At 40.4% G+C, this 26,236-nt stretch overlaps 2 protein-coding genes across 2 annotated transcripts; both read left to right on the forward strand.

Annotated features, from left to right (window-relative positions):
- Positions 1–3,254: 3,254 nt before the first annotated feature.
- LOC120598450 (melanoma-associated antigen B10-like) lies at positions 3,255–4,274 on the forward strand. The gene has a single exon (XM_039857242.1). It carries the CDS (start codon positions 3,255–3,257, stop codon positions 4,272–4,274), a length of 1,020 nt encoding a protein of 339 aa, XP_039713176.1.
- A 19,547-nt stretch (positions 4,275–23,821) lies between these two features.
- On the forward strand, positions 23,822–24,865 carry LOC120598457 (melanoma-associated antigen B10-like). The gene has a single exon (XM_039857247.1). The coding sequence runs from the start codon at positions 23,822–23,824 to the stop codon at positions 24,863–24,865; it is 1,044 nt and encodes a 347-aa protein (XP_039713181.1).
- The last annotated feature ends 1,371 nt before the right edge of the window (positions 24,866–26,236 follow it).

A 26,236-nucleotide genomic window follows, 5' to 3' on the forward strand; every position in this document is an offset into this window, starting at 1 on the left:
GGACCTGTAGGACTTCTACCTGGGCTGTAGGTGAAAGTAAACTATCTCATGGAGAACTCCTTCAGTTACCGCAATTGGAAGACCACTGGCTACAGGTAAGACGTATGGATCCCTGAAGAACGTATCAGCACCGGCTGGTGGGGCAGTTTGCTTGACTCTTAAGATTCTGTTTCATCAAGAGATTCACAACTCTGCCTTTGGTAGAAATGGCAAGTGTTGCACGTTCAGGAAATCAAGAAACAGTTTAGGAAGTTCATTTTCTAAAATGATGGCCATGTATCCCCGCTCCAGGTCACTCTCCTCCTAGCGAAAAGACAGGATGTAGAACTCCACGGCCCCGCCAGCCAGCCAGCCAGCCAGCCAGCCAGCCCGCGGAAGGCAAGCATGGGGCGGGCTCCGGGCCTCAGTGCGGCCGCCATTCCGCCTTGGGCGGGGCCACCCCGCCTCCTTCCCTGCTCCCGCAGGACCCAGAGGCTGCGGACCCCGCTGCCTGGGGTGCTCTGGGCAGGCCGGGTCCAGAACCCAGGGCCCTAGAGCGGAGGGTACGGGGCTTGCCATTATTTTTCTAATTAAAGAATTCCTAAATATTTTGAAATATGAAATATCCCTTAAAAATAAAATTTAAAAATAAAAAAAAATATGTGGATTCTGTGCTAGCTATACCAGTCATTACAGAATCTGTAGTAAATATAGTAAAATCTAAAACTTTGCAATGAGGCCAGTGGACCAGCCTGTTAGATTCAGCCAGCAGATGGAGGAATCCTAGGCCCTAACAGAAGAGGAGGAATCAGAGTAACGTCAGAGAGAACTTGGGGTTTAGGTAAGTTTGAGGGGACCTCTCCACAAGAGAGTGGACTCCACTGTCTCGCCCCTGCTTTCAACCCTGGCAGGCTCTGTGTAAGAACTACCTGAAGTATTGACCTCAATTTCCTCTCTGGGAAGTCAGGATTTTGAGGACTTTGGACCTGGATGTTGACCTTGGGCCACAGAGAACGGGGTCCCAGGCAGTAACATAAATAAAGGTATGAGGACTCTGATTTCTGAGGAAACCATCCACCCCAGAGCAGACGGGAAGCACACTGACCTGCCCCTGCACTAAGTTCTGGGAAGCCCCAGTATGGCTGTGAGGCTCAGATGCCCTTTTGTTTTGCTCTCTGGAAACTAGAGCGTGACATTGGGAGGGCCTTGGTTTAACGCTAGTTAACCAGAGAGAGAATACTCAGCATCAGCCCAGAATTTTTTGTAAAAAAATAGCCCCTACGTGAGTTCCAAGGAAATGTCCCACCCCGAAGTCGACCCATAGAACGCCGCCACCGTGTCAGCCCAAATAGAACCCAAGCAGGAATCGTCTGATGTAGCGACTTCCGAGAACCTTCTAAATTTCCCCACCCCGTCCAGAGGACTGAAGGTGCTAGGGCCTCGCACCAAAGTGGCAGGTTCAGCCAGCAGAGGGACCCGTTCCAGGCTCTAACGGGAGTAATGTAAAAGACCTTGGGCGACGTCTGAGGGAATTGCCTGTCCTAGCACATACGGGCCTCACAGAACCCTGCCCCTGCCGTCCACACCGAGAGGCCCCAGGCAGCGCTTTAAAGGTGTGACGCGCCCTGAGTACCGTGACTTCCGACTCCAGTGTCCGAAGTTGCAACCTCTGTATAAGGAGGGCGGCATCAGGTCGGTGGACAGAAGAGTTCCAGGCCGCGACTGGAATTAGGGTAAAGACCCTGAGTTAAGTGTAAGGGTCCTGGCCACACCAGATTAAAGACATTTCCAGAGTTCCATGCCTGCTATTAGCCCTAAAATAACCCAGAAAAGAATCGACCGACACAGCAACCTTCGAGTACTTTTGAAATTTCCTCCAAGGGTACCGAGTGGGATGGGATATCAAACCAGGGTGTCAGCTTCAGACCAGAAGAGGGCCGGATCCCAGGCCCTAATGGGAGTAAAGGCCAGGACCCTGAGTGAGGTCTGTGGAACCCGCGCCCCACCCCAACTTCCGGGGCCTCACAGAGTGCCAGAACGTTCGCTCCGAGAGGCTGCAAGTTAGGTCGGATTGATGTAAAGCACCCTGACTTCTGTTTCTGGTGTTGCAAGGAAAAATTAATACTTTCTAGTGGGAAGAGGAAGGTGTCAGGAGAGGGGAGGAGCTTCCAGGCCCTGCCGCGTGTTATAGTGAGGACACTGAGGTCTCAGGGAAACACCCACTCCCACCAAAGGGGACCTTACAAAGTCCTACCACTGTTGGGAGGCCTTGGATAAGGGTGTGAGGCTGAGCACCCCCTCGCATTGTCCTTTGGCCGTCTCGGGAAGTCTGGTCTAAGAGGGCAGTCTCATTAGATTTAGAGTATAATTTTTAAAAAATCAAATTATTGAAATTCTGATTAATGACAATAAAAGATAGTCTGTGAATTGAAAAAAAAAAATAAAGAGGGCAGCCTCATTGTCATTAAAGGGAGGGAGTCCAAGTTTTTCAACACTTAATTTGAGGACCCTGAGTGAGGACTGAGGGGACCACCCACCATAGAACAGGGGCGGGGGAGGGGGTGGGTTGTCACAGGGAGTCCTATGCAAGTCATCAGCCCCAGGAGTACCTCTGCACATGTGAGAAATGCCACCAGGGCGAATATATTACACTGAGGCCCTCCTCAGGACTTTCAGGTATTGGACGGCCTTTCTCTGATGGTGTAAGTTTTAAATCAGCAGAGAGAGGAGGCCAGGCCCTATCAGGAGTAAAGTGAGAGCACTGAGTGAGGACCGAGATCCCTAAGTTCCCCAGGATAGAGAGGATCCCACAGAACTCTGCCTGTGCTTTATTCCCTGTGCCTACCTGGGAAGAAAGTTCCCCTTAGTTCCTCCTCTGAGGCCTAAGAGTGATGACAGCTTTGAAATGAGGGGTCAGCATCAGAATAGTAGACCATAGGGACTTCAGGTCCTGCCAAAAGTGGAGGGATGGCCTTTAATGTGAACTGAAAAACTCCCTAACTTAGAGACTCTACTCTAAGTCCCAAGCAGATGTGGCAGGCAGGAGCTAAGGCACACCCTACTTGTTGCCACATTCCTCAGGGCATAAGCAAATCAGAGAATAGCAGCTTGTGGGTTCCTAGAGCAGTACCCTCAAGGAAACCTGCAGAGGTGGCCTTCAATAATGCCACGGTTATATCTCCCTATTGAACTGGCCCAACAATCTCATCCTCTCTCCTTCAGATCACTGAGTCACCTGCCCACACTGGTGCCTGTTGCCCTTGTTGAAAGTCACCATGCCTCAGGGTCAGAAGAGCAAGCTCCGTGCCCATGAAAGACACGGCCAGGCACGAGCAGAGCCCCAGAATCCAGTAAGCGCTTGGGCCACTGCAGCAGGGGGAGGAGAGCTTTGCTCTTCCTCCTCTTCTCGTTTCAAAAGTTTGTCTGCTGCTGGGTCATGCAGCAATCCCCAGGGTCCTCAGAGAGCCCCATCCACAGCCACTACTGCAGCAACATCGAACGAAGACGCCAACTACCAAGTAGAGGAATGGCCAAGATCCTCCCAGGCCCAGCCCACTACTGAGCCCTCCCAGAGAGGCCCTCTAGATGAGAAGGTGATTCTGCTGGTATATTATCTGCTGTACAAGTATCAGATGAAAGAGCACATTACCAAGGGAGAAATGCTGAGAAATGTAATCCAAGTGTACAGGAAACACTTCCTGGAGATCCTCAAGAAAGCCTCTGCGCACCTAGAGATGGTCTTTGGCCTTGATGTCAAGGAAATGGATCCCTATCGGCACATCTATATCCTCGTCAACAAGCTGGACCTAAGCTATGATGCAATGGCAAGTGGTAACAGAGGGATTCCCAAGACTGGCCTGTTGATGACTATTCTAGGTGCGATCTTCATGATGGGCAATTGTGCCACCGAGGAGCAAATCTGGCAAATATTGAATGTGATGGGGCTATATGAGGGGAGGAATCACTTCATATTTGGAGAGCCCAAGAAGCTTATCACCAAGGATTTGGTGAAAGAAAATTACCTAGAGTATTGCCAGGTGCCTGATAGTGATCCTCCATGCTTCGAGTTCCGGTGGGGTCCAAGAGCCTATGTTGAAACTACCAAGATGAAAGTCCTAGAATTTATAGCCAAGATCCATGATACCGTACCAAGTGCCTACTCATCCTGGTATGAAGAGGCTTTACAAGATGAAGAAGAGAGAGCACAGGCCAGAGCAGCAGCCAAGGCTCGTATTGCTGCCATTGCCAGTGCACACTCCAAGGCCTTGATCAGCAGCTCCTCCTACACTAAGTGAAGTCTGAGGCAAGTTCTTCACTTGTTCAAGAAAGAAGTTCACGTTCTAAGGAGCAGAGGTTGGGGTGGGGCTGGAGACAGTATAGTATATATAACATAATTATGTTTCTGTTCTATGTGGTAACTTGGATAATTAAAAAATATTTTTCTTTTAATAGAAGATTTAAGGACCTTCATAATCCAAATTTATGAATGATAGACTCAAGCATTTGTTTCTGTGATTGAGATTTAAGAGTAAGTTTGATTATTTTGTAAAATGAAGGGGAAAAGTTCTATCTTATTTAGTGTTTTGGAACAAGGTAACATGGCGGTAGTGAGACATTTGTTTGGAAATGTGAAATAACAGTGTAATAGTTCAAGTCAAGAAATTGAGCAATAAAAACTAATGAATTCTTGGTTTCATTTATGACTTTTAGTATGTTTTATAATTATATATATGGATAGATTTAGCTTATTCAGGAATGTAGGAGAAATTATATTTAATAAATTAGACCTCTTTCTTAGTGGCCCATTTTTTTCTCCAACAATAATTGAGCATTTATTCTTTGCAAACTCCATGTTAGTACTGGGAATGCTAGGCTGTACACAAACCATCCCTGCCCATAGAAGTTTAAAGTCTTGGGGTAGCTATGATGTAAGGAATATTGTCAGATATCCAGTACGACCAAAAGGACAAGTCAAAAGATGGCATGAGGACTTGGAGGGTTTAGGTGTGAACAGTCAAATGTAAATGCCTGTGGCAAGGAGTTTGAGACCTTGGGAAACTTAGAGTCCTTCAGTGTGAGGTAATATTAATTAAGCCAGGTGGTGGGTCAGATAAATTTCTTTGAGTGGTGGGCAGAGGCCAAAACCTCAGATGATGTGTTTCAGATTGAGAGGCTGAAGCCTGGAATGGAAAACTGCTTCAAGCACTGACTTTAAGATCATGGATAAAGCAGAAAGAAATCATCACTTGGGACAGAAATGAAAGAGGCGCTGTGCTCTTGTCCTAGTGCAGGAGAACAGAGTTCACAAGATAGGTGATTTGCATACATCATAACAAGAGAGTGTCTGAGAAATAGGGTGAGACTCACGAGAGATGGGATGCTCAGAAGCCACTGTGCTGGCACTCCTTGCCCTGGGCTGGGAGAGGCATAGCTCAACCATTAAATGGCCATTTTAATTAGGTTATCTGAAATGTAATTTGGTAAACTCTAAGTTAGAACTAGATCTGTGACGGAGGTGAAATAATTGCAAATGCAAACGTTTTGGATGGAAGGGCAGATGTAAGGGAGACATGGAAATAGACTTTGACAGAAATTCCAGGAGTTTTGAGTTGCATCGAACTGGGGCAGATTCCCTAACACCAACAATAAATAAGGTATCCTCAAAAAAGTTATACGACGAGTAACTTAGTTTAACATGATAAGCAATCTATTGGCTGACTTCTTGTGCCACATCCTAGACAGCTGCAAATTCTCTGACATTTCCTGGATTACAAAACAAATGAAAACAAACAAACAAAAATCAGGGGAGATTGGTAGGTTTTAGGGTGAAAATAATAATAGTAATAACTGAAAATTAGTAAAACCCAATACATGCTAGACACTGCCAGTGTCTTGCATAAGTTACATTCCAACATTCCTACTTAACAAGATACATGTGAACCAAGAGCAAGGAGACTACTTATCAAACCCATTTCACAGATGAAAATCTGAGGTTCATAGAACTTTGCAATTTTCCCAAGTTCATCTAGGTAAAGTGACAGAGCTGGGACTAGAGCCCCAGTCTGAATTCAGTCTAGCACCTACACTGTTCCACAATTCCCCCTGAAGCCAACAGTTCCCTAATTCATTTCTCTTCTCACTAATCCACAATGTCTCCCTTCAAATAAAAAAAGGGAAACTTTTTATTTAGCCAATGTATTAAACCCAGGTGTATTAATAAGGTGAATATGAAAACTAAACACCACATAGGGACTCTCTATGGGCTGCATTTGCCTAAGGTCCACTGACCTCTATCCACAAGGTAATTTTAGAGCTGACTCTACTTGGTGATGGGATCACCCAGCACTTTCTGAATAACCCTGTGCTTCCCCTAGGTTTTCCCTAGTGTGCCCTCATGTCTAAGTCTGGATCCTAACCTGCTTTCCAGCTCTCCCCCGCTTCCTTTCATAAAGCTACACTCTGCTCCCAGTGGAACAAACAGCCCAGAATCACCCGCCTCCCCCTGATTTAGAGCACTCCAGCTCCCTGCAGATGTCCTCTGCCTGTCCTGTCCCTGACCATGGAACCCCTCTGATAACAACAGCCTTGTCCACGTGGTTGTTTACTCCGGCAGTGAACTTTAGATGTCTGCTCATCTGCTCTGGGTGCTTCCACCACACTCTCAAAAAATGTTTTTTTCCAAATCGGCTTGTGAGTAGAGTCTGATTTGGCACAGAGTCTACTAGCTCTTGAAAGATAGATAACCTTGAAGTTAGGAGGTTTCAGAACCAGACGAGATTAGTAAGAAAGGAGAATTTAAACTGGCGACTTAACTGGAGACTGGCCACTGAATCCATACACTAATGAATGAGCTTAACTAAGCGGCCAACAACCCAAGCCTCCCTCCTAAGTGAGATGAGGAAGGCCCGAGAAACTACTGTGTAGCAACCACGAGCAGATGCTGGATTCTAGCAGACCCTGTATAACTTCTCAGGAAGTTATAGTAGTTGTCTGTGGCTGCTGAAAGAAATTACCACAAATTTAGTGGTTTACAAGAGCACATATTTATTATCTCGGTAAGTACTGTCTACGTTTCCGTAGGGGTAAAGGCTGGACTGGCTCTGTGAGACTCTGAGCTTGGATTTTCACAGGACAAGCTCAAGCTTTTGGTAGGCAGGCCTCCCTCTGACCATGAGCTCTGGGAAGAATCTCCTGTCCTTTGCGGTAATAAGACTGAGGCCTTGTTTCCTTGCTGACTGTTAGCTGACTGTCAGCTGCAGCACACATAGCATCTCTCTTCTGCCTCCAGCCAGAGAAGTTCTCTGTTGTAAGGGCTCATGTCATTATATTGGACCCACCTAGATAATTCAGATATCTTTATTTTAAATTTGCTTTCACAACCTTAGTACACCTGCAAAGCAACTTTGGCAGCAAAAGGAAGAAGAAAATTCTCAGTGTATTGAGATTATAGAGGTTATTGAAAAGGTCACGCGGAAAGGTGCTATCGAGCAGCAGTCCCCAACCTTTTTTGGCATCAGGGACCGGTATGCCTATGAGAATCTAATGCCTGATGATCTGAGGTGGCACCGAGGCGGTGATGCTAGCACTGGAGAGCGGCTGCAAGTACAGATGAAGCTTCGCTCACCTGCCCGCCACTCACCTCCTGCTGTGTGGCCCAGTTCCTAACAGGCCACGGACTGGTACTGGTCCGCGGCCTGGAGGTTGTAGACCCCTGCTATAGAGTGAAGAAAGTGACCCCCTCCATGCTGAGACTTACAGTGTCCTTTAGAAAACTGGTATGATCCTGTGTTTGAAAACACTGGTCACATAGTAGGTACTAGAACAATTTGGAGTGCAGCAAGGCAATTTTGGCCTTCCCAGAATCTTCTCTAAGAATGAAGAGAGCTTTTGTATTCAGAGCGTAAGTGCTGCACTTTACTGATCACCCACTCTGTAACTGTTGATGGAGAGGCTGCCAGTGCTCACCCACGTGTGTCTCGCTCTCCTCCCTGGGCACAGGGGGCCTATCGTCCAGTCCACTTATATTAGAAAGGGTTTTCTGACAACCGTTGCCACTGAAATGTGAACAGGAGCAAAGTTTATCATTTCCAGACCAAGGCATTTGAGAGTCAGAATGCTACTTCCATGCTTCCTGTTCAATTCAGCAGATCCTGGGCTGAGATGTGGAGTCACATGATGGGAGTAGCCTGGGTGCCTGGGCCACTTGACAGTGGACACTCTGCCTACCCATGTCAGATTTAATGTGCATGAGAAATAAACTCTTATAGTATTAGGACATTCAGATTTCAGCGTTCTTCTATTATGTCCACTAGCAGTTACTTATCTGAATAACACACAGCTACTATTTCTGTTGTTAGTCTTACTTAAGTATACTAATTATAAAAGAAATAGTGCACATATTCTTGATGCTAATAAAATTCTGAAAATATAGATGAATCAGAAATTCCATTCTTTATCCTTTAAAATTCAGCCCTTCTCAGAAGTAATCATAATTTTAAAATGTTGTATGTATTACATTAAAATATATTCTGGGCTTTTTCTTACATAGATTTGCTAGAAAAATACAATATGAGGTTTTTTTTAACATACATGATATTGAGGTACATACTACTTTGCCACTTGCCCTTGCCATTTAATGAAATAAATGCAGAATCTTTCTGTGAGAGTATATGCTGATCCATCTCACTTTTAACTACTCTCAAGTATTTAAAAGTATGTATATACCATAATTAATTTAAGCATTTTCTTCGACGGCACACAAGTTGTTTTCCATTTTTTGCTTTAACTAATAGAACTGATATCAACATCATGAAACATAAATTATTGGGCAAATGTGGATGTTTTCTTATAGTAAAGACAGAAGTGAATATTTGGTTAAAGTGGAAGTAGAATGATGATCATAAATTTTTTTGAATATTGCTAATATTCTGTTTCAATAATGCTATACCAATTTATAGTCTCATGTATTAATATATGAGAATATCCTAAAGCCTCAAGGCATTTTATTTAATCAATTTAAAATATTTTTTATTTTTTCAATTACAGTTGACATACAATATTATATTAGTTTCAAGTGTACTACACAGTGATTACACTTTTACATAACTTATGAAGTGATCACCCCGATAAATCTAGGACCCATATTACACCGGGCCTAGTTATTACAGTATTATTGACTATATTCCCTATGCTATACTTTACATCCCCATTACTATTTCTTGACTACCAATTTGTATTTCTTAATCTCTTCCCCTCTTCACCCATCCTCCCAACCCACCTCCCAGCTGGCAACCATCAGTTTGTTCTCTATATCTATGAATGAAATCATATGGCTTATTTGATCAATTCTAACTGTGTATTCTCACTGTTCTTTTATTTTGTATTTACATTTTTTCTAATTATGTTATTCAAAAATTAATTCCTCATTAAATAATTCCTTATCTACATAAAGCAGGGTTTTTGCAATATATCTTGAGTACTGGGGTATATCTGGTTGATGTTTTAAAATTGTATGTCAATAAGACTTTTTTCCATTTTCTTTAAGAAGCAAGGATTTGGTCTGAATGACTTAGGTCCCAGGGAATAGTCTAGACAGGATACCCTCCATTAGTGGGGAGCATCAGGATGCCTGAGGGGTAGACAATTTTCCAGAATCCATGAGAGAGACCACAAACTATACCAAGTCCAGATAGCCCAGAGCAGGCTGGCAGTCAGGGTTCTGAATTCAGAGCTTAGCATATAGTGGAAAAAAAATAGAAGAGAACCTGTGGAACCTTGGAGGGTCCAGGATAACTTCCAGGAAAAGGCTTGGAGAATCTATGAATCATTATCACCAGCCTAAAGTTGCACAGTAATCTGAGTGGGCAGATCTATTCGATGAAAGGATCAAAGGCATGCCTGATACCCCTTCCTACCTTAAAATATGCCTTGCCCAATATCAGGCAGGGATAGCTGGCTCCTCTGTATAACCCACAAAGTGATGTTATTAATGGCATCTGAGAGAATTACATCTTTTCACTATTCTGGGAGTTCCATGCATCCTTGCCAGCGTGCCGGGGCTGAGAGCTGTCTTGATGTCTGATGGAGAAGGCTACTTCTTCTCCTATGTACGGTGCCCTTCCAGTACTGAAGCTGGGGCTATATCATTACAAAATGATCTATGATCTAGATACTATCCTTACCTTAGACTGCCTCCTTTAGTTCCTGAGTTCTCTGCATCCATAGGGCAGATGTCCTGTGGCTGTTTGGTGTTCTATGTTACCACCAGGTACTGTCTGGGCTAGAGGGCTGGCCTCAGGTGGGTAAGCATTTTACAGAAGAGGTAGAAAGAATCATTATGGATGGTGTGGCTCCTTGTTAAATTGACTGAAGTTGATGGCGATATGTGGTGTCCAAAGTTCTTTATTATTGTAGTAACTCTAGCTTGATCGAATTAATTTTTTAAAATTCTATATCAGCTACTCTCAACACTTTTACATGATCTGTAGTAAATTGTATTACCTTTCAATGAAAGGTGATGTCATTATACTAAAGTGTCAGCCTCAGGTAAGCAGAGAGAAGGATCTCAGGCCCTAATAGAAATGAAAGTGAGAAGCAGGAGGAAACTCTAGGGGAACTGCCCATGCCACACAGACTGCCCCACACAGAGCCCTGCTCCTGGTGTCAGCCTCTGCAGCATTGGGCAAGGTTGTTAAACACAGGTATTCCTTCACTGTACCCTCTTGAGACTGCGGTTGAGGCCAGCAATCTGGGAGATGGTGAGTTGGCCTTGGTCTAAGGCTGGCTGATTCAGTTCAGCGAAAGGAGGAGTCTGAGGACCCTCTGTGAATCAAGTTTAGAAACCTAGGTGAGGACTGAGGATGTTTCCTCCTCTAAAACAGTGTGACCAGCTCAGAGTCCCACCCCTGCTGTCAGCCCTGGGAGGCCCTATGCGGGGGTCTCATGAAGTGTCTTCTCTTTATTTCTGCCTCTGGCTTCTAGAGTAGTGAAGCCTTTGGTATGACTGCAGAGGTCTCAGGTCAGCAGATGGAGGAGGAATCCAGGTCCTGACGGGAGGTAAGATAAAAATCCTGAGTGAGATTTGAGGGAACCACCCACCCCAGATTGGAGGGTATCCCACAGAGTACCACTCCTGCTTTCAGCCCTGGTAGGCAGGGTCAGGAATCACCTGATTTAGCTCCTTCTGAATGCCCCCTATGGTACTCAGTTTGCTAATAGTATTGGACCAAGGTATTGGCTTCAGGCCAGCAGAGGGAAGGGTCCCAGGCCCTAACAGAAGACCAAGGCTTTGAGTGAGGTCTGAAGGAACCACCCATGCCAGAACAGAGGGGTCTCCATGGAGCCCTGCCCCTGCTGTCAGATCTGGGAGGCCATAGGCAAGGGTGGCTGAAAGGGAGAATTGGACATTGGTGAACACTAGTTAAGTGTACCACAAGTTGTAGTACTTATGTTTATTAAAAATCCTTTATTTTTAAATGAACTTATAAATTTAAAATAGTTTATATTTACAGAAAAGTTGCAGAGATAGTACAGAGGGTTGGTTCCCTTATACCCAGCACTTACTTTCCCCTATTGTTGATGATATATGTATCACAACTATTGAACCTATACTGACACATTATTATTAACTAAAGTCCATACTTCATTCATATTTCCTTCATTTTTTTTTCCTAATGTCCTTTTCCCGGCCCAGGATCCCAACCATGATACCATATTGCATTTAGTTATCATTTCTCCAAGCCTTCTCTAGACAGTGACGGTTTCTTAAACTTTCCTTATTTTTGATGACCTTGACAGTTTAGGGGCGGGGGTATTGGTCAGGTGTTTTGTAGAATGTCCCTCAATTGGAATGTATTTGATATTTTTCACATGATTACACTGGTACTATGGGTTCTTGGGAAGAAGGCCTCAGGAGTGATGTGCCATTTTTATCATATTTTATCAAGGGCACATACTATTGGCCTGACTTATCAACCGATGATATCATCTCGATCACCTACCTAAGGTAGTGTTTGTCAAGTTTCTTCAAGTAAAGTTACTTCCTCCGCCCCCTTTTCCATACAGTACTCTTTGGAAAGAAGTTACTATGTTCAACCCATGCTTAAAGAATGGGGAGATATGCTCTGCCTCATTGAGGGTGGTGTGGCTACATAAATTATTTGGAATTATTCTATACATAAGATTTGTCTATTCTCCGATTTATTTATTTAGTCATTTATTTTAACAGTATGAACTCATGAATATGTATTTTATACTTTGGGTAATAATCTAATATTAGGTTATTTATTTTCCTGCTCAAATTGTTCCATTGCTACTAGTCTTATTGCTTCTAAGCCCTTTCAGAAGATAGAGCTTAAAAAATGTCTGTATACTAGCCCACACATGTATGTATACTTATAATTATTTCCGTATTTGTCCATCTGTATCTATATTAAGTTAAACATGAGTCATACTAATGTTCCCAACTCTAATCTAGTATTGCATAATTTATTTTAGCCTTCCCTCTTTGTTTACCTCTGAGAAAATTGGCTCCAAGTATCTACCATACATATATTTATTTATTCAACCTCAATATACATGTATATTGAATTCAGATTTTTAGGCCATACCCTTCTAAGAAGCAACTTTACCAGCAAGAATAGAGTATCTATTTACAGTCCCTTTTTCTGTAGTCTTACAGTATACTCTCGTTTCCGAAGTTACTTAGGTCAGCACTTCTTTTTCCCTATCCTCTTCATTAATGTTATTTCATACATTTGTAATATAGCTAGATTTCTTTTGTCACAGTCTGCATTCCATCCTGGGATACCTAGATCTCTGAATTGATTTTTTATTTGCATACATTAAGGTTCATGTTTTTTGTGTTCTAATCTTCTATGGGATTTGAAAAATACGCAGTGCCTCATATCCACCATTATGGTTTCATACAGGATAGTTTCATCATCCTAAAAAACCCTGTGTGCTTCATTTTTTCAACTATCCTCTCCCCTTAAAAAAATCCTAGAAACTACTAATTTGTTTTTTGTCTCTGTAGTTGTGACTTTTTCAGAATGTCATATAAATGGAATTATGCAGTATGCAGCATTTTGGACTGGCTTCTTTTGCTTAGCAACATGCATTTAAGATTCATCCAAGTTATTTCATTAATTGATAGTTTATTACTTTTTATTGCTGAGTTGTATTCCATTGAACGTACATACCACAGATTATTTATTTACTCACCTACTAAAGGCATCTTGGTTTTTGGTGATTATGAATAATGCTGTTATAAGAATTTATGTGAAGTTATCTGTGTTGACATAAGTTTTTGAATCAGTTGAATAAATATCTAAAAGCACAGTTTCTAGATTGTATGACAAGACTATGTTTAGTTTTATAAGGAACTACCAAACTGTTTCCAAAATGGCTGTACCATTTTGCATTTTCAACATCCAGTTGCATTCTTGCTAGTAACTAGTATTAGTCTTTCTAATAGGTATGTACTGGTAACTAATTGTTATTTTAACTTGCATTTCTTTAATGCAAAATTATGTTGTTCATCCTTTCATATGTCTATTTGCCATCTCTATAACTTCTATTGTGAAATATTTGTTCAGATCTTTTGCCCACTTTAAAAACAGGTAGGATCACATATTATTTTCTTAGGGTAACTGTAATAAACACAAATTTGGTGGCTTACAACACAAGAAATTTATTCTTCCATGGTTTTGGAGGCCAGAAGTCTGAAATAAAGCTGTCAGAAGAGTTGGTTCCTTCTGGAAGCTCAGAGGGGGAATCCATTTCAGGCCTTTCTCCTACCTTCTAATAGCAACTCGGCAATTCTTGGTGTTCCTTGGCTTATAAATGCATTGCTCCAATCTCTGCCTCCACCTCTGTCTTCACATGGCCTTCTCCTCTGTACATCTGTCTCAATTCTCCCTCTGTCTTTCCCTTATGACATCTGTCTTTGGATAGAGGGCCCATCCTAAATCTAGGATGATCACATCTAGAGATCCTTAACTTAATTACATCAGCAAAGACGGTTTCCAAATAAGGTCACATTCACAGGTGTCAGGGGTTAGGACATGGACATATCTTTAAGAGACACCATTCAAACCACTACTGGTTGCTTGTTTTATTATTGTTGAGTTTTAAGAAGTCTTTGTACATTCAGATACAAGTCCTTTATCAGATATGTGATTTGCAAGTATTTTCTCTCAAATCATGGCATGTTTTTTTCATTCTCTTAACAGTGTCTTTCACAGAGCAAACCTTTTTAATTTTAACAAACTCCAACTTACCATTTTTTTCTTTATAGATTATGCTTTTGATATTGTATTTAAAACTCATCTCCACTCCCAAAGTCACTGATTTTCTCCTGTGTTTTCTTCTAGGAGCTACTTAATTTTGCATTTCCCATTTAGTTCTGTAACTTATTTTGAGTTAATTTTTGTGTAAGGTATCAGGTTTATGTCCAAGTTCAACTTTTTCCTATGTAAATGTCCAACTGTTTGGTGAAAAAATTATTTTTTCATTTATTTGCCTTTGTGCCTTTGTCAAAAATTATTTGACTATATTTGTGTGGGTCTATTTCTGGGCTCTCTAGTCTGGTCTACTGATCTGTTTGTCTGTTCTTTCATCAACACTATGCTGTCTTGATCACTATAACTTTATATTAAGCTTTATATTAAGTTTTTAAACATTTTTTTTTTCAATTTTGTGTTGGCTATTTTAGAACCTTTGCCACTCTATATAAATGTTAGAATCAGTTTTGTCAATATTTTCAAAAATATTTGCTAGAATTGTGATTGGAATTGCATTAAATCTATATATCAAGTTAGAAATAACTGACATTTTAATGTAGTACATCTATCAATTCATGAAGAGAGACTATTCCTCCATTTATTTAGGTCTTCTTTGATAAGAGTTTTGTAGTTTTCCACAAATGGACCTGACATATATTTTGTTAGATTTATATGTAAGTATTTCATTTTTGTGTAACTGTAAATGTTTTTGCTTTTTGAAATTTCTAATTTCAATTTTTTATTGATGGCATATACTAAAGCAATTATACTCTGTCATTAATTCCAGGAGGTTTTCTTTGTAGATTCTTAGAGGTTTTTGACAATGACCATTGTTTCCTCTTCAAAAAGATATACTTTTTATTTATCCCTTTCTTATCTGTATACTTTTTATTTGTTATCACTTGTTTTGCACAAGATAGGACTTCCATTACAATAGTGAATAAGAATAATGAGAGGACATCCTTGTTACATTTCTAATCTTGCGGGGAAAGCATTCACTCTCTCATCATTAGGTATAATGTTAGCTATAGTTTTCTTATATACTTTTTATAAGGTTAAGGAAATTCCTTCCTAATCCTAATTTTTCAATTTTTTAACATGAATGGGTATTAAATTTTTCAACTTATTTATCTACATCTATTGATATGATCATATTAATTTTCTTATTCGGTCTTTTATATAATGAAATACACTAATTGAATTATAAATATTGATTCAGGCCTGAATTCTGGAAATCAGCCCCACTAGGTAATAATTATTATTTTTACATATTGCTGAAATCTATTTGCTATTATTTTGTTAAGATTTTTCTTTTGGTCTATGTTCATGAGAGATCTTTGTAGTTTTCTACTAATGTATCTATCTGGTTTTGGGGTTAGGGTGATGCTCCTAAAAAAATTAAGAATGCTTTTCTAGGGACTACATCAAACTAAAAAGTCTTTGCAAAGCAAGGGAAACTATTAAAAAAAAAAGAAAAAAACATACTGAATGGGAGAAGGTATTACCCAATGATAAATCTGATAAAGGATTAATATTCAAATTTTATAAAAAACTCACACGACAACACCAAAAAAACAAACAAACAAAACAAAAGCAGAGTCATAGATACAGAAAATATTTTGATGGTTGCCAGATGGGAATGGAGGTTGGGAGGATAAGTAAAAAACGGGAAAGGATGAAGAAGTGCAAAATTAATAGTTAGAAAATAGGCACGGGGATGTAGAATACAGCATAGGGAATACAGTCAATATTACTGTAATGGCTGTGAGTAGTGCCAGATGGGTGATGGAGTAATCGAGGGGATCATTTCATAAATTACATAAATGTCTAACCATTGTACTGTATGCCTGAAACTAATGTAAAATAATAATAATAATAATAAATCAAAGGCAAAAAAAGTACAAATTGGTAGTTATGCAAAAGCCAAGGGGATGTAAAGAACAGAACGGGGACTGTAGTCAATAATACTGTAATAACTATAGTGCTAGACTGTTGGGGGAATCACTTGATAAATTATGTAAACGTCTAACCTCTCTGCTGTACACCTGAAACTAATATAATATTGAACGTCAAGTGTAATTGAAAAAAGTTGTTTGTCAAACAAACAAACGGCATCAAACAGCAACAAAAAAAGCTGTCACCTAATCGGCATCTTGCCAGGCATTGTCCTGGGTACTCCTCATCTATTCTCTCAATTCACCCTTGCATTCCCCCTTTGGTTACAGGATGTTCTCTCCATTCTACCACTGAGGAAGCTCAGGCTCCGGAGGCCAGTGAACTTTCATGAGGGCATGTGGTGAGTAGGTGGTAATGCTGAGAGTGGAACGCAGAATTGATGCCAAATGACATCTCCACACTCAGAAAACCAAATTAGTTGTGTCAACAACCCTAAATCCTGACAGCAACTCTCAGAAAAATGAAAGATACACAATTACTGTTGATCCTCATTATTTGAGGATTCTATATTTGTGAATTCACCTACTCTCTAAAATTTATTTGTAACTCCTAAATCAATACTCACAGTTTGTCACAGATTCCTGGACGTGCACCAGGCAGTAAAAAGTTTGAGTTGCCTGATGCTCACGTTCTCAGCTGAGGTGGAACAAGGCAATCTTCTTATTTCATTTCCCATCCTATAAACAAGCATCATTTTTCTGGTCTTTTTAGTGCCATGATTGTAACATTTCTGTGCTTTTTGTTGATTTGGCTGTTTAAAATGGCCCACAAGTGTAGTGCTGTCTAGTGTTTCTATGCACAAGGAGCCTGTGACGTACCTTATGGAGAAAATATGTGTGTCAGATAAGCTTCATTCAGGTATGAATTATAGTGCAGTTGGCATGAGTTCAATGTAAATGAATCAATAATATATATTAAAGAAGGTGTCTTTAAACAGAAAAAAATAAAGAATACTTCTCTCTCTTATTTTCTGGAAAAGATTGCAGATTATTTGTATTATTTCATCCTTAAATGTTTGATGGAATTCACTAATGACACTATTCGGACTTAATGATTCCTTTTTGGGGAAGGTTTTAAACTATTAATTTGTTTGATATATAGTTTTATGAAATTTTGCCACATATATAAATTTTTTTAACCACCATCACAATCAAAATATAGACTGTTCCAACACTCCAAAGAAATACACTTGTTTGCACTCCCCCAAACCCTAGCCCTTGAAACCATTGATTTTCCCAGTCACATTGTGACGCTTGTTTACAAAATGACACTTATTTGTCATTTCGAGAGTTTTATATAAATGGAATAATACAGTAACCGTTGGATATTGCCATGTTCATAACTTTGAGGGTAAATCTTTCATTCTCTTACCATTTAGTGTGATGTTAGCTATGTGTTTTCATAAATTCCCTTTATCGTGTTAAGGAAGTTCTCTTATATTTCTAGTTTGCTGAATGTTTTTATCATGAAAGGATGTTAAATATTGTCAAATGCTTTTTCTGCATCTACTGAGGTGATTATTTTTTTTCCTTCATTCTTATAATGTGGCATATTACATTGACTGATCTTCTTATGGTGAACTAGCCTTGCATTCCTGGGATCCATCCCACGAAGTCATTGTGTATAATCTTTTTTTATGAATTGTTTGTTTCCTTTTACTATTATTTTCTTCAGAAATGTCTGCATCTATGTTCATAAGAGATATTGGTTTTTATTTTTTTTCTAAAAATTACATCTTTATATTTGTATGCCCATTAAGAAAGATTTATAATTATTATTTTATGCACTTGTCTTTTAAATTATATAAGAAACAAAAAGAGTCATTACATACCAGAATACAATAATGTCGACTTTTATATTTACTTATATTCACCGGTGATCTTTATTTTTTCAAATGGCTTCTATTACTGTATAGTGTCTTTTGGTTTCACCTGATTGACTTTAGCATTTCTTATAGTTATAAACTCTCTTAGATGATTGAACATCTTATCTTTAGTTTATTTAGATTTTATCATGCACAGTCTAATCATCTGCTAATTATAAAAGCTGTGTTTCCTATATTCTAATCCTTATCCCTTTGATTACTTATGATTCTTATTACTGTACTATGTAAAATTTTTAGTAAAATGTTGACTAGAAATGGTTATACCAGGTTTCCTTGTCTACTCTATTTTCAAGTAAAAGCTTTTAACATTTCAACATTACGTATGTCATTTTTCTGTTGGATTTTTAATTTTTAATTTTGTTTTTGTTCTGTTTTGTTCTGTTTTGTTTTGGTGGATATCCTTTATCTGATCTGATAACATATCTTATTTATCATGAATAAGTGCTTATTTTTATAAAATATTTTCTTATATCAATTTAGATATGATTTTTCTCATTTAATCTGTTAGCATCCATTTATTATGCTAATCCTAGACTATTTGCCCTCAGAACGGTTTCTTACCCTTTCCCTGCTCCACCCTCTATTATACATGGGCTGAATCTGTAAATCCCAAGCTTTCGAACATTTGGCTGTCATCTCATTTCAGGCAAAAAGAGGTACTAACAAAAGGTTTTAGATAAGAAAGAGAGGAGTAACCCAAGTTTTTCTCTTTCTGCATCAGGTGGCTTCTCCTTCAATGGCTACATCTTCTCCTCGGTTCTAGCCCTCATCATTCTGGCCCATTATGGTTCTAGATCCTGTCAACACCAACTTTTAGGCTCCAGGAGCCCAAAGGTGGGAGTGACATTCTCACGTTGCTAAGTATTAGGTTTATTGTTCCTTTCCTGTATAACTTTTCATCAGTTGAATAACCAATACATTGCATTAAATTTCTTCTGGGTTAAATATAGAGAGAATTTTATGGGTTTCTATGCAATCCTTGACTGTTATATATGGCCAATTATATTTATTTTTCTACCAGAAAAATAGATTCGAGTTGTAATATATTTAAACATACACATAAAGCTCTGTAATACTACCTGTGAGATACAGCCCACATGGTATTAAGAGGGATGATTATAGGCTTGAATAGATCTATTAGGAAACAAGAAATATTTATAACATCCAAGAAAATAGAGAATGAATAGCATAGTAAACCTAAAGTTTAAGTAGAAGGTAAGAAATAATGTGGTTAAGTGCAGAAATAAGGAAGTATAAAACATTAAAGCCAACTAAGCAAAGCCAGTTCAAAAATTATAGAATATGCAATTTTATAAGTATTATCACTTACAAAAAGGAACTAGAAATAAGTGATGTTAAATAAAACTGTCCAAAATATAGGTGCAGAAAATATCTGATATGAGAACACCATAAATAGGTTTTACCATTACCTCAAGGTAGCCATATGATAAACCAGGAAGGAAAGGTTCTTCCTGCAGAAGTATTTCAGGTGATGAACTCACAAGGAATGATAGAATTAGAGAATTACCATCCTGCAGCCTCCAACATATTAATGGATAATGGTAATAATCATCAATAACTTCCAACCTTACCACAAAGGGAGACACGCACACATTATGTTCTTCCTAATGGAAGTACACAGTGTCACCTCTGAAGTGGCCTTGCAATAAAGAAGCAAAAACCTACCAAACGTTTACCTCTAACTATTGATGATTGTTGATGCTGAGTGCCAGGTGTATTGGATTTACTATACTTCCCTCTATACTGTTGTATACCTTGATGATTTCTATAGTGAAAATGTTTATTATAAATATCATGTCTTTATACTACATTTTCTTTATCCATTCACCCACTAATAAGCATTTAGGTTGCTTCTACATCTTGGCTACTGTGGATAATGCTGCAATGAACACAGAGGTGCACATATCTCTACAAAATCCTGACTTCAATTATTTTGGATAAATATCCAGAAGGGAGATAACACACAGTTAAAATTTTGTTAAGAGAATATGTCAAATGTTATGCGTTTTTCTAAACCAAAATAAACACAACATGTTTTTAAATTTTAAATTCTAAGTTAAATGGACCAGTTTCAGAAGAAATGTAGTTGACCAAATTGTTCCAGGCAGAAATAGAAAACTTTAACCAAACAATACAAACTAAAACTCTAGCTTTCCATCCCCCCTCAAAATATCACAGGACCAACCTGATTTGGAATCCAGTTTCACCAAATAGGGAAAAACTAATCGCCATCTTATACAAACTCTGCCAAGCCATACTAAAAGATGAGAAATTACTAACTCATTTTAACAGGTGTGCCGAATTTTACAAAGACTAGATGAGGATACCCCAAGAAAAAAAATCATTTGAGCCATGCACACTCACATAGAAGCATCTATCCTAAATAATTTCATAGCATGTCCAATATAGTGGTGAACAAATAGATTGAGCTCAAGAAATGCAAAGATATTACATTAGAAAAAGCTGTCAATTGGAATTTCTCTACATTAATAGAGGATAAAAATGCATTTGATCATGTACAAGGGTGCAGAAAATACTTTGAAAAAATATTTAACACCAATTCATGGTAAAAAATAAAAAAACCCCAACTTTTAACAAAATAACATTTGAAGAGAATGTCTACTTCCTAAAATCTACAGAAAACTTACATAAATGTGAAATGTTACAAACATTCCCATCAAAGTCAGGACAAAGACACATGTTATGGTACTGTATCTACTGTTTAAAGTGGACTGGAATACATAACTAGAGGAATAAGAGTATCAAAATAAATAAGAGGAAGAATATTGAAAAGACGGAGATAATTAGAAAATTCAAAAGAACCAGTGCTCCAAATATTCAAATGAATGAGACTCCAAATACTATACCAAAATCAGAAGCCTAGCCACACAAAAGCAGTAACTACTTAAGATAATTAATAAAAATATCCCAATAACAACAGCAGCAATATCCAAAATTTACCTAAGAAGAAACCTAACAAAAATGTACACAATCTTTTTGGAACTATAAAAATATACAGGTAGACTCAGGGAATGAAGTCCCAAATAAATACAGGAATACACTGTGTTTATTTATGAGGAAAATAATATTTTAAAGATGTCGATTCTCCTTAGATTTTTACAGATTTACTACCTGCTCTGGACTCAACTGTGTCCACCCCCCGTGCAAAAAAAAAATTTCATGTGTTGAAGCCCTAATAACCAATGCGACTATATTTGGAGATAGGGTCTTTAGAAAGGTAATTAAGGTTAAATGAAGTCATAAGAGTGGGCCCCTAATCCAATATAGCTGACATCTTTATAAGGAAAGGAAGAGGCACTAGAGATCACTTTCTTTCTCTCTGGCATTTACAGAGAAGAGTCCATGTGAAGACAGCAAGAATGTGCCTATATGCAAAGCCAGGAAGAGAGCTCTTAATAGAAAGTGGATTGACTAGCATCTCCATCTGGAACTACTAACCTTTAGAACCATGATAAATAAAAATTCTGTTGTTAGGACACCCAATCTGTGGTATTTTGTTATGGCAGCCTTAGCTGATGAATATACTGCCTCACCTGTAGCTTCCAAGATGGCTACCAGACGTCGACTGCTGGTGCCTAAAATCAACCCTGAGAAACTATAAAAGGGAGAATGAAAGAACAATATCAGCAGAGTAATCAGGGGGATCACTTCATAAACTATATAAATGTCTAGCCAATGTACTGTATACCTGAAACTAACATAAAATGAAAATTGATTAAAAAAAAAGGAAGAACAATATCAGCAACAGCAAAACAACAAAAATGAGAAAACCCTGGGAGAAACTAAGTCTGTATTGAACTAAAACCTGTGTGTGGGCATGCCCTGAAGCTGAGACTGGTCTGTAGCCTGCAAGAAGGGCAGATGATAGGATCAGTTGGAGGAAAGATTTTAAAGTTCAGCCCTTGTTTTTTTCAATGTGCCCTGGGACAATGAAGTTCTGTTGTTTCACTGAAGAAACCCAAGGCAGCTCCTCAGAGCTCGTGAGCCAGGACCATGGGATAATGCCAGACCAGCACCAAAGTTTGGGGTTGTTTGAAACTCTATGAGTCCAGAGGCTGTGCAATAACTACCTGAAACCTCTTTAGAGGGTTAGTACTGTGACCTTTTAAAAAAATCAATATTATTATTAAATAAAAGGAATAGAAAGAATGAATCACACTTAACAAGGGTAGGTATTCTTTCATAAAAAAAAATACACACACACTTGTTAAAGATGTAATTATATTTCTTACTGTGAATGAGGGCCAAAAATAAAAGTCACTGCACCGACTGAGCATCTCAGCCTCTTCCCCTTAGAAAAGAGATCTTTTAGAGTAGAAAGTTTCCAAAAGTCTAAGTTCGGCTGAAAAACAAATGCTATGGACCAGTATTTTTCCTTACAGCCACCACCTGTCCTGGGACCCTGCCTTTCGCTGCGACTTCCCCATCTTGTATCTAGCCTGGGACTCTTACTCGTTTTCTGCAAGTTTTGCAAGATGGAAACAGCTCAGAGCTTTCAGAGAGTTGGTAGTTAACAAGGAGCCTTTAAAAAAGCAGGCAACAGCAGGACACCCTACTCCCTGCAGCCATCTGAGGACTAACCGGACAATCCCCTCCAGAACAGAAGGGCTCTCATAAAGCCCCACCCCTGCTCTAACTCCTGGAAGCCCAGGGCAGAACTGTCAGCATGAGGTTCCGATTGACTGACTTCCACCTCCAGGGTCTCAGGTCTGAGGAGAGGAGATGCTGAAAGTCAAGGTGTGGACGCTTAGAACTGCGGAGACATGACTCCGCCCACCCCAGAACAAAGAGGAGACCTCACAGAATGCCACCCCGATCCATCCCGCGCTGAGTCCCGATCCACCCCGCGCTGAGTCCCGATCCACCCCGCGCTGAGTCCCGAGGCATGGCTGTTAAGACCAACGCCCCCTCAGATCTGTCTTGAGGTGTTTGGGAATAAAGACTTTGATCTGAGACCGGTGGACTCGAATAAGAGAGAAAAATCCCAGACTTTATTCGGAGTCAAGGAGACGACCCTGAGTAAGGACTGAGAGTACTCTCAACCCCACACAAATCTCTATCCCTGTGGTCTACTTTGGGAGACCCCCGGCAGGGCTGCCAAACTCCGGGAGGTGGAGGTCGGGGTCTAATGGGGGTGGTCACATGAGTGAGGACTGGAAACCTTAATTATCCAAGACAAAGGGGATCCCACAAAACCCTGCTCTTGTTGTCAGTTCTGGGAAGCCCCGGTAGGGGTGACCAGCTAAGGCTCTCACTCACTTCCTCCTCAAAGGTCTCAGTGGGGTAAGGACATTGGCGTAAGGAGTTTAGCTTCGGAGCTGCAGAGGGGAGGAGGCCGGGGAGGAGGCCGGGCCCTGCCGAGAGGTGACTTGATGGCTCTAAGTGTGAATGGTCCTAAATGCCAGCCCCAATTTGCCCCAGGGAGGTCTGGCGGGCTGTAGCATGAGGCATACTCTGACATGCTCTGCAGGGCTCTCAGGGAACAGGCTGACTAGAACAGGAGCCCTGGGGGTTCCTGGAGCAATACCCTCAGACTCTGCAGAGGCGGCTTTGGGCAAAGCCGAGGCGGAACTTTCCTGCTGAGAGAACACACACCATTTCAATCTCCCTCCTCTAGGTGCCCTCATTGCCTGCCCTCTTGCCCAACTCCTGCCTGCTGTCCTTGACCAGTGTCATCATGCCTCGGGGTCAAAAGAGTAAGCTCCGTGCCCGGGAGAAACGCCGCCACGCCCGAGAAGGGTCCAAGGATCCAGTGGGTGCTCAGGCCACTGTCTCAGAGGAAGAAGAGTCCCCCTCTTCCCTCTCTCCTCCTTTTGGTGGTAATCCCCAGAGCTCCTCTGCCGCTGGGTCACTTAGCAAATCCCAGGGGTCTCGGAGAGCCCCATCTGTTTCAACTGCTTTTGCAGATGCTTCATACACAAAGTCTGATGCAGGTGCCAAGAGCCAAGATGAGGAAAGACCAAGTACCTCCCAGGCACCACCCAGCATGGATCGTTCCTGCAGAAACCCTCTAGACCAGAAGGCAATTCAGTTGGTGCAATTCATGCTGGGCAAGTATAACAAGAGGGAGCCCATAATGAAGGAAGACATGATAAAGCATGTCATCAAAAAGTACAAGAAGCACTTCCATGAGATCCTCAAGAAAGCCTCTGAGTTAATGGTGCTGGCCTTTGGCATAGATGTAAAGGAAGCTGACCCTATGGGGCACTGCTATGCCCTTGTTAGCAAATTGCAGCACACCTATGATGGGATGCTGAGAGGTGAGGAGATCATGCCCAGGATGGGTCTCCTGATGACCATCCTCTGTGTGATCTTCATGAAGGGCAACTGCGCCACTGAGGAGGAGATCTGGGAAGTGCTTAATGTGATGGGTATATATGCTGGAAAGGAGCATTTCATCCATGGGGAGCCCAAGAAGCTCATCACTCAAGATTTTGTGCAGGAAAGATACCTGGAATACCGCCAGGTGCCGGGCAGTGATCCTCCTCACTTTGAGTTCCTATGGGGCCCAAGAGCCCATGCTGAGACCAGCAAGATGAAAGTCCTGAAGTTCTTGGCCAAGATCCATAATACGGTCCCCAGTGCCTTCTCATCCTGGTACGAAGAAGCTCTGCAAGATGAGGAAGACAGAGCACGGGCCAGATTTGCAGCTATGACTCATACTGGGGCCATGGCCAATATGTTTTCCAGGATCAATCTTGGCAGCTTCTCCCACCAGTAATGAAATCTGAAGCACTTTCCTCACTTTGTGCTTAAAGTAGGGGCTTAGGTGGTGCTAGAGAGATTACAGCGCATATTATATTTGTGTTCCTGTTCTACATGAATAACATAGGTTTATCTTATTGAAAGTTTTCAAATGTTATTTTAAAAAAGTTTAATTAGCTTCAGAATCTAAGTGTATGAATGATATTGGTTACATATTTAATGTTGCTTATGAGGTTTAAGAGTAAGAGTTTTGCTGTTTAATAAAACAAATTGAGTAACCTTCCATCTTATTTAGTGATCTGGAACAAGAAAACATGGCACTGTAAGGAAAAGGCATTTACTTAGAAATGTGAAAGAAATTAGCAGTAAAATAGTTGAGATCGAAAAATGGAGAAAGAAGTAAAAGATGGTCAATTCTTAGTTTCCCTTATTCCTTGTATTTTGCTGTTCTGTAAAATAAAAGTTATATACCTGCACTTGCTTCATTTATTCAAGAATATAGGAGAAATTAAATCATAATAAATTGCCAACTGGCTTTTTTTTTTATTCCTCCAACATTGAACATCTGTTCTTTGGAAGGTCCATGGTGGTATGGGGGATGGAAGAAAAAGAAGACAGATCCACTGCCCATAGAATTACAGAGGTTGGCAGCACTACCATATAAGAAAGATGGTGAGATACCCTCTAAAAAAAAAAAAAAAAAAAAAAATATATATATATGAGCATACTATATATATCTATATATATATATATATATATATAATGAAAAGGATGGGGAGGGGAGGCAGGGGAGGTCCAGATGAGAGCAGTTAAGTGTAAACATCTTGAGGCAAGAAAATTTGGGAACTCGGGAAGCCTCAGGTTTTTAAATAGGAGGTAATTTTAAATTAAGGTGGGTGGTGAGTCAGAGGTGGGTGTGAAGGGTTGTGAGCAAGGGCCAGACTCTTGGATAATGGGTGTCAGAGTGGAGAAACTAAGGCTCCAAAGGAGAACTGCTTTTAGCAGTTACTCTAGGATCGTGTATAAACCATAGAGAAATCTCCACCTGGGTAGGGATGAAAGGTGCCCTGGACCCTTGACCCAGTGCAGGTGACCACAGTGCACAGACTAGGTATTTTATCCAAATCATCTTCAGGGAATTTCTCATAAATAAGGGTAATACTTCCTCAAGGTGGGATGCCAGGAAGCCACTGTGTTGGCACTCTTTGCCCTGGGCTGGTAGAAACAGAGCGGCTCCATAAAAAGGGCATTTTTAACTAGGTTATCTTGAGTAAAATTTGGCAAACTCTAAGGGAGGGCCTGATTTTGGTAGGGAGGGGTTAAATAAGTGAAAATAGGAGTCATTTGGATTAATGAGCAACTGGGAGGGAGGGGAGGAGTTGGTTCT

This window comes from Pteropus medius, unplaced genomic scaffold (assembly GCF_902729225.1).
Source record: "Pteropus medius unplaced genomic scaffold, Ma_sr-lr_union100, whole genome shotgun sequence".
In the NCBI taxonomy this organism is placed as follows: Eukaryota; Metazoa; Chordata; class Mammalia; order Chiroptera; family Pteropodidae; genus Pteropus; species Pteropus medius.

Coding starts and splice junctions, on each gene's coding strand:
- LOC120598450 (XM_039857242.1), top strand. CDS start 3,255: ATGCCTCAGGGTCAGAAGAGCAAGCTCCGTGCCCATGAAAGACACGGC.
- LOC120598457 (XM_039857247.1), top strand. CDS start 23,822: ATGCCTCGGGGTCAAAAGAGTAAGCTCCGTGCCCGGGAGAAACGCCGC.